The 8,886-nt window shown below is 46.7% G+C and overlaps 1 protein-coding gene across 1 annotated transcript; it reads left to right on the top strand.

Moving 5' to 3' along the window:
- The first annotated feature begins 441 nt into the window (after nucleotides 1–441).
- Nucleotides 442–8,186, top strand: GPR78 (G protein-coupled receptor 78). The gene is made up of 3 exons (XM_074903749.1): nucleotides 442–1,744; nucleotides 2,279–2,392; nucleotides 6,222–8,186. The coding sequence occupies exons 1-3, from the start codon at nucleotides 1,077–1,079 to the stop codon at nucleotides 6,457–6,459; spliced, it is 1,020 nt and encodes a 339-aa protein (XP_074759850.1). The 5' UTR covers nucleotides 442–1,076; the 3' UTR covers nucleotides 6,460–8,186.
- The last annotated feature ends 700 nt before the right edge of the window (nucleotides 8,187–8,886 follow it).

Genomic DNA, 8,886 nt, shown 5'->3' with positions numbered 1-8,886 from the left:
TGGATCAGAGCGACTCCGCGATCCCGGGCTGAGCCTGTGCCTCGCAGCCGCCCGTCTGCGCATGAGTCGCCGCGGGAGGCTCCGCGGCTGGAGTATTTCAGGGGCTGGGCACCGGGGGAAGATGCTCAGTGCCTGAGGAGGCCGCGCCCGGCGGAGGGGGGAGCGGCGCCGGCGGGGGCCATGGAGAGGGCGCGGGCGCGGGGGGCACCGCGGACCGCGGCCTGAAGCGCGGGCGGGCGGCCCGGCCGTCGGGGCAGCGCCCGCTTCAGCACCGCGGACAGCGCGCACCGGGCACCGCGCCCCGGCGCCGGCTGCGCCTGCAGGACCCGCTGCCCCGGGCCCGCTGCCCCCGATACCCGCTGCCCCGGATACCCGCTGCCCCGGATACCCGCTGCCCCCGATACCCGCTGCCCCGGATACCCGCTGCCCCCGGATACCCGCTGCCCCGGATACCCGCTGCCCCCGGATACCCGCTGCCCCGGGCCCGGCCCCGGACCCTACCCCCGACCCGCTGCTTCGGACTCTGCCCCGGACACGGATCCCCGCTGCCCTGGGCTCCCCGCTACCCCGACCCTGCCCCGGACCCTACTTCGGACCCGCTGCCCCCGGATACCCGCGCCCCGGCTCCCCGGGCGCTCCGGCCCCGCTAGCTCCCGCTCCGATTCGTGGGTGCCCCGACCTGTCCTCTACCTCCGGCACCGGCTGCCGGGTACCCCGGCGCCCCTACGCTCGGCTCCGGTCCCGCTCCTCCCGGACCCCTCACCGCCGCTGCCTGGCACCGCTCTCTGGGTCCCGCTCCCCCGCCGGTCCCCTCCCCTCTTCCCCGGCCGGCCGCCCAGCCCCGCTTCCCTCGCCCCCCGCTCAGCAGCACCTTCGGCTCTGCTCCCCGCCCCCTGCTCCTCTCCCTACACCCCGCTGCCCCCGGCTCTGCTCCCCGCTCCCCCGGCCCCGGCCCCCCGGTCCGCGCCGCCGGCAACATGCGCGGGCGGCCGCGGGCGGCGGCAGGCGAGGCTGCGGTGCCGGCTCGGGTGGCCCCTTCCTCCTGCCCTCGCCCGCGCCAGGCGACCCGCTGAGAGATGGACTTGGCAGGCGTGCTGGTGGCGTTGCTCCTCGTGCTGGTGCTGGTTGTCTCTCTGCTCTCCAACCTCCTGGTGCTGCTATGCTTCGTCTACAGTACGGAGATCCGCAAGCAGGTCGCCGGGGTTTTCCTGGTGAACTTATCCTTTTGCAACCTGCTCCTCACCGTCCTGAACATGCCTTTTACCCTGCTGGGGATCCTGAGGAACCAGCAACCCCTCGGGGGCTGCGTCTGCAAAGCGGTGGGTTTCCTGGAAACTTTCCTGACTTCCAACACGATGCTGAGCATGGCAGCGCTCAGCATCGACAAATGGATTGCCGTGGTGTTCCCCTTAAGCTACACGAGCAAGATGAGGTATAAGGACGCTGTGATCCTGATGGGCTACTCGTGGCTCCACTCCCTCACCTTCCCCTTGGTATCCTTGTTTTACTCGTGGGTAGATTACAGCAGCGTTTATGCCTCTTGCACCTTGCACCTGAAGGAAGAGACGGAGCGGAGAAGGTTTACAGTGTTCACCATCGTCTTTCACTCCACCAGTTTCATGCTGTCGCTGGTGATCTTGTGTTTCACATATTTAAGGGTGTTAAAAGTTGCCCGGTTCCACTGCAAGCGGATAGACATTATTACGATGCAGACTCTGGTTTTGCTGGTGGATATCCACCCCAGGTAACGCCTGCGTGTTCGTATCCACAGCCCCGGGGCACTCGCGGCAGGTACCCCGGGCGGAGACGATGTCCTGCCTCCCCAGCAGCCTTTCCTGCCCTCCTGCCTGCCCCCGGCACATGGCGAACGCTTCTGCCTCTAGTTTCAGGCGCTGCTTATAGTGCCAGGAGACGGTGGCTTGTGCGTTCGTAGCCTGCTTTCTTTAAATGCTAGTCCCGCTCGCCGGGTGCTCCCGCTTGCCCGAGCTCCCCGTGGGAGCCGCTGCTCTGGTGAGTGCGATCGTCCCCAGGCTCGGCGGGGCCGGGACTGCCCTGCCCTCCCCTCGGGGGGCTCGGGGGTTGCCCTGCCCTCCCCGGGGGGCTCGGGGGCTGCCCTGCCCTCCCCTGGGGGTTCGGGGGCTACCCTGCCCTCCCCTGGGGGGGCTCGGGGGCTGCCCTGCCTTGCCCTCCCCCGCCGCAGGGCAGGGGCTCTCCCCCTCCCCTGGGCTCACACCTCGCTTCTTGCCTTTACCCACCGACTGCTCTTTTCCCTTTGCAGTGTGAAGCAGCGCTGTCTTAATGAGCAGAAACGGAGGAGGCAGCGGGCTACCAAGAAAATCAGTATTTTTATAGGGTCGTTCGTGATCTGTTTTGGTCCTTACATTATCACCAGGTTAGTATTGCCTGTTGGGGTGGGGAGCTTTCTGGGAGCAGTATGCCCTCTGATGCACAGGTGCCCGGGGTTGGGGGGGTAGGGGGGTGCTTTCTACAACTAATTCTGGGGTGCCACAGACTGATGGAGACCCGGGGTCGGCTCTAAGGGGCAGAGCATGCACACACACACACACACACATGCACATGCACACAGAGTCATGCCAAACCTGCCCAGCCTGCTGGGCAAAGCCTCGGCAGCCCCTGGCTCTCCTTTCCTCATTGCAGCCAGGTCTAGGCACCTCTGCCAAGAGCAAAAGGCTTTTAGGACAAGTACCAGGAATTAATTACATGCCAGTGGGAGATGAAAGCAGTTTAAAAGACTCACCACCCTTCCTTATTACCACAACCCAAGCAGTAGAGAGGAAAGAAGACAGCTTTTCCTGATTAACTCAGGTCTTTTTTTTTTTTCTTTTTTTTTAAGGCATAAGGCCAAGCTTGCTGCTATTGGGAGCTGAGGTGACATAATTTAAATTTATCCAGGCTGATAATTTGTCAGATAAACTTTGTGTCTGGAAACATTAATGTCTGTAAATATATTGCTAATGGTGCAGCATGGCCTTGTGATGAGGTGTAAGAGTTATCTCCCAGGAAAACCAATAATTAGACTTTTTAAATGTATAGGAAACACCATTCTCCTCAACTGGCCAGAATTATTGGCAGCCACCCTGGTGGTTTGCACCTTTTTAAGTAGTCATGCATCATTCTTATTCCGTACTTGTATAGTCTTTATACAACATATGGTTATTATTTTTAAATCTTGCATAAATCAGTGAGCTGGAAGCCAATGTATCTATACTGAATTGCAGAACCTCAGGATTTAGCCTTTCATCTCTAAAGTAAAATGGGCTATATCATTCATAAGTGATTTTTTAAAATGTCTCCCACTTCATAGTGTGTTCAAGACACCCTTGAAGAGTATTGTCTTCTGTCAAAGAAGGTGCACTAGTCTGCAAAGCCACTCTAGTGAGGGCTTCCTCAAGGTTGTTACCAAGCTGCCAGGGTCTGCAGCCACGCCAGTTTACAGAAATCCGCCAGCTTTAGTGCACTCATCTTACACAGTCACATATATACAGGCCATTTATGATCATTCTCCTTGCCTTTTTCTTACATAGGTAAGGGGACAGATTTAGGCCAGCGCACAAAAATAACAATGTTTTTTAACCTTTAGGATGACATTTTTTTCAGTTCCCATTTATATACTGAAAGGGAGTCCTGACTGATTGCCTGGATAACTGTTTTTTTGGTTTGTTTTTTTTTTTTTTTTCCCCTGCAGTTGAAAGGATTATTACAAATATTAACATTACATCACAGAGTTAAAAGGTTAATTGATCACTGTTCAGTACATTCTGAGTCATTTGCTATTCACTTTTGCCATAATCAGGATATAATTATATTGTGCAAAGTGGATTTTGCCATCTTCTTTCTATCTGAACATTACCAAGTTCAGCAAATTCCAGCATTGCCACATTTTTCAGGGTGGAGATATTTCCCATAAACTTCTAAAATGAAAGTGACTTCCTTCTTCAGACCTTGCATTTAGTAAATGTGAGATGGTGCGTTTTCTATGTGTGACAAACTGGTACCTCATGCGTCACTATAGACATGACTGAGGGTTGGTTCATGTAAATGTGTCAAGGTACAGCTTCTGTCTCAGTCACAAGGACCGAGTTGATTCAGTGACAGAAAAATGGGAAGTATTTGGGGAGGACACCCTCAAAGGCTCTTTCCCCCAAAGGCAAGACACTGTCCAGGCAGCACTAGATAAAAGGTGGTGGTGGAGGTGGAGGACTTGCTACCATGCCTCTTTCTCTATTCTTGCCCCATTCTGTTTTTTAGGGGGGTGGCAGTGAAGCAATCTTTAGGGAGGCACTGTGAAAGATATCCTCCATTTTTTTGCTCTTTGGCCTGGTGACTCAGGTTGCATGGTGAGCTCAGTATTTGCTACTCATTTCAGAAATGTGAATGAGATTATGATCATTAGCAATATATTTGTCTGTTCACTAAGAGCCAACAGATGAATTTTGTCTTTTTTGTAACAGCACTGAAAACAAGAAAATGATACTAAGATGCATTCAGATGGATATTTCTAAGGCTGACTTGATTTGACCAGGCCTCTTATCTTATTAAAATCTGTGTAATTTTTCTTCTGTTGGTTTCAGTGCAATTATGTTTAGGCTCATAATACATCAAAGGGATCATACAGTAATACATCTATTTTCGTGACTGAAAGATATCTTACTCTTCTTATTTAGTGTCTTTATAAAAACATCAATCATGTAAATATCAAATATATATTTCTTGCATTAGGAAGATATACAGTATGGGATGAACCTACGCAACCATGCAGCAAGTGTCGTTTATTGTACATTTATTTATTTCTCATGTTTTGTGTCTTCCTGTTCTCTCTGTTTTGAATTCACTGGAATTTTTTCCAAGCAGCTTCAGACAGAAGTCATCTGGGTTTTAAATGCAGTTACCATAGGAATTATTTCACTTTTATGCATACAAATGGGAAATTTTTCTGTCAGAGTTCAACCACTTGTGGCAATGTTCAGTCCTAGTGGTCGTAAGTCAGTTTTTCTATGCAGAAGGATCAGAACAGCTTCAGAAGTCAACGCCCTGCAAGTTGGGAGCTCCGCACTTTGGAAAGAGGCCAGAAGGTTCTTCAAGCCTTGAGAAAACTTCTGATCTTATATCTTCAAACAGTGATGTTTTAGGGTACAGAAAAGGGCTGGTTTATCTCATCTTATTTCATGGTACTTTTTTTTTTTTTTTCCTTCTGGAATGAATATAGCAAAATAGTATATTCTTGCTCCTGCAAAAGGTTTCACAAAAGATGTACAGACAATAAAAACTTCTCACCCTGTTCTTTCCACCTTCCTGGAGAGTTTGTCCACTGCAGATGAGCTGTATGCCAGACATTTGCTGGAACACTCTGAAGGTTTGCTCTCACTTCTGTGGAAAAATTGTTTAACCTAGCTGCAGTTTCTCCCCCCATGATTAATACACCTATCTCAACTGAGGTGCTGAGGCCACTAATCATCTGTGAAGCACAGACCAGGAGACACAGGTCTGGAGTCAGCTGACTGGTCATATAATGATGATAAAGTTGTTGTCCCCTTGTTTTCTTTGGCCAAACTAGTGGTCAGCCAAGTGCACGCAGAAACTCTTACAGGTAAGTACATGCAGCTGTGCTCTTAAGCATACTGTGGATTGCAGGTGTCACCCAAATCTCTCTGAGATGCTGCCGTGTTGCTCTTCATGCAAAACTTCTACATAGGTTGGCAGATATGACACAGGACCTAGAGGAGACCCACAACTTCCAGGAGCAGCAGCCTGATGACAAGGGGGTTAGGCCCAAATGTCTCAAGTGTCACTAGGCAACTGTTCAGTGAGCCTGGACACCCCAAGTCACATGTGTCTATCTCAGGAATGCCACGGGAGAGGAGCAGTCAGTTATGTCACCAAGATTTTGACCACTTACCAGCACAACTCTCTACATTCAGAAAGTGAGAAATAAACTGCAGCACTTTCTTATCTCTGATAAGACACACTTCTTCTCTTTCCATAGAGGGAATGATTCTTGTCTCCTAGTGGCCTTGCTAGGAAAGTTCCCTTTGCCTTTATTGAGTCCAAGGAGTAAGTAAGTACAGGGCCCTTCCCCTGCAGGGACCATGTACTGTAAGAAAATAAGAGTTACTTTAATGTTTGATGAAGCTTGAGTTGGGCACTGGGCTCAGTGTGAATATAACACTCAAGTGTTTCCATCTCTCTTTAATGTTTAACAGGTTGATAGAGCTCCTTCCTTTTGTTACCATAAATTACTACTGGGGAATTATAAGCAAGTGCCTCACCTACAGTAAGGCTGCATCAGATCCATTTGTTTACTCACTTTTACGTCAACAGTACAAAAAAGTTCTGCTCAACATCGTCAACAGGATACTTAAGAGGGACCTGTATCCGTCATCAGGGTACAACAGCTCTCTCGATACCGAAAATGATTACTGCTTGCACAGAACAAACTAACAACATGAAAAGCATTCCCCACCTGAGACAGGTGTTTGCTGCTGCTGGAAAGCTGCCTTTTCCCTCTCATGCTGACGGTGGTGACAGTGTCTCCAGGGTGTGAAAGCTGCATTGATGCAATGCATTTCATTGTGGACTTTCATGAAAGGCTCTTCCCTGGTCTTCAGCCAAGTACAATACATGGCAAAGCCTTGTCCCTGAGTGAATGGAGTGGGCTTGAGGAGGTTTAAGAGAGCCTTTGGAGGCTTTATTGAAGCTTAGAGAGCTTTTAATGTTTCATGTCTGAAGACTTGGTATGTCTTGGATCATTCCACACATATCAGACATGATATTCCAGTGTTTTCTGAGATCACAGGAATCCCCAGTTTGGAAGCAGAGGTTGAGAGTCCTCTGTCCTGGGCACATAACTTGGCAGCCCAGGATTTGCTCTGTTAGTTTTGAACATTACAAATAAGTCTTTTAATTGATTGATTTATTGTATTGGTGCCTCAAGTGAGTCAGCACTTTGAATCTGAGATTGTTGTTATTATTTATTACTAGGCATCATGATTGTAACATAGCCTTTAGGAAGTGGTACATATATTTGATATGCCGGTATTCTATCAAGCATAACCAAAGTCCACATATCTGAGTTACTAATATTTAGCACTTCAGTGGTATGTGATTACAATAATTGCAGCAACAGTAATGAAGACATATATGAAATTTAGTTAAATAGCACTGTAGTTCCATCACTGAGCTAGTAGTCCTATTCAAACAAGCTTTTATTCAGAAAAAAAAAATCAGTTAGACAGTAGAAGTGACAGATACCACTGTGTTTAAGATATATTACTTCAGAAGCTACCTGTTTTCAAAGAACAGGCTAAAATATACTAATTCTTTTTAAGGGATATATAATGTGTAAAATATTTCATGCATTGGCTATATTTAGTGCATTGTAATAATATTGTACGATCTTTTCTTTTATAATGATCAATTACTCTGGTGATTTTAACTGATACCAAGAGATGTCTGAGAGATATAACAGACCTGCTGCCAAATGCCCAGAAACACAAAGCTGCTTTATTATTATAGGTATTTTTCTTTTTTATTTATTTTTAAATCTAAACAGGCTTTGGAAAAATGGGATTTATTTTTGAACAATATTCCTTTGATTCTGTAAGACATGAATCAAAATATTCTATGGCATTCAATAAGTTACTATTTTCTAATCAAGTACATAAGGGGAAAACTAAAGCAATTCTAAAGTATATTTTAAGAAAAAAATAAAGACAGTAAAGAACACTTATTTTTTATGTAACAATGGACTTGACCCTATTATGCATTGAGAAGGCTATTTCTGGTCAAACTAAGCTTATAAGCATGTGATTAGGCACAAATATAATTTCCTTTGAAGTTAACAGCTCTATTCTCATGCTGAAAATTGAGTACACAACCATTTTGTAAAATCAGTGTTGAGCAGTCAGCACATCGAGAGGGTTTCTCCAACCATCCATGATGAGGAAGGAGAGCATCTTATTGCAATCCCATTGAAGTCAAGGAAAGGTGATGCTGTGTAACAAATACAATGCTTTCTTATCTCCCGCTTTTAATCTCTGAGGCCTTTCTGATGCTTTTATTTTTCCCCATGCAAGTACCTTAGGCCTCTGTGTTTTGCATCTGTAGTTCTGCCTGTGTTTGAATTGAATGTACTATAATGGTTTTGTCTTCTTAGTAAAGTATTTGTACTCTCTCCAATTTTGTGTAAATACAGTATTTCAGAAAAAAAAAAAAAAAAAAAAAAAAAAAAAAGTTGTCTGTGGAATCTTTCCAGTTTTACTAACTTTCTGTCTGCCTCAACATGCCTCTCCCCTCTGCTATGCCACTACAAAAACCTGATGCTTCAGTCTTTCATTTCAACTGCAATGTAAGGACCAGATATCTCGGAGGGCAGGGAGGGGGATGCTAAATTTTCAGTTATTTTTTAGTCAGTTTTGTGCCAAAAAGTTTTGATAGACTACAGCATTTATCTGTGACTAAATAGAAGTTTAATGATACCTATCATTGTTAGCTTACCTTTGTTTTCCTAAACAAAATGGTGCTCACTTTAAGAAAGGAACATGTGACATATAGTTAAGTGTATTAAATTGTCACCTCCAAGACATACAAATGAAATAAAGCTTTACTTTGATTTTTTTCTATCTTAGTATCAAGAAATTAGTAGAGGAGAAAAAAATAATAGACTTTAAAGCTATTAAACTGTAAGCCACATTTTAAAGGTATAGAACTGCTACATCTACTGTTGAGTTAAAGAAGCTTATTCATGCCATTTGAGGGTATTTCATGTACACACCTTACAATACCACTCAATCTCACAAAACATTGAACATTTCTGGAGGTGCTCAGGTCCAGATGGAAAAAATAAATTAAAAAAAAAAAAAAATAAAA

The sequence above is a fragment of the Athene noctua genome, chromosome 4 (assembly GCF_965140245.1).
Source record: "Athene noctua chromosome 4, bAthNoc1.hap1.1, whole genome shotgun sequence".
In the NCBI taxonomy this organism is placed as follows: Eukaryota; Metazoa; Chordata; class Aves; order Strigiformes; family Strigidae; genus Athene; species Athene noctua.
The sequence above is the reverse complement of the archived record's forward strand: the minus strand, read 5'-3'. Positions and strand labels throughout refer to the sequence as shown.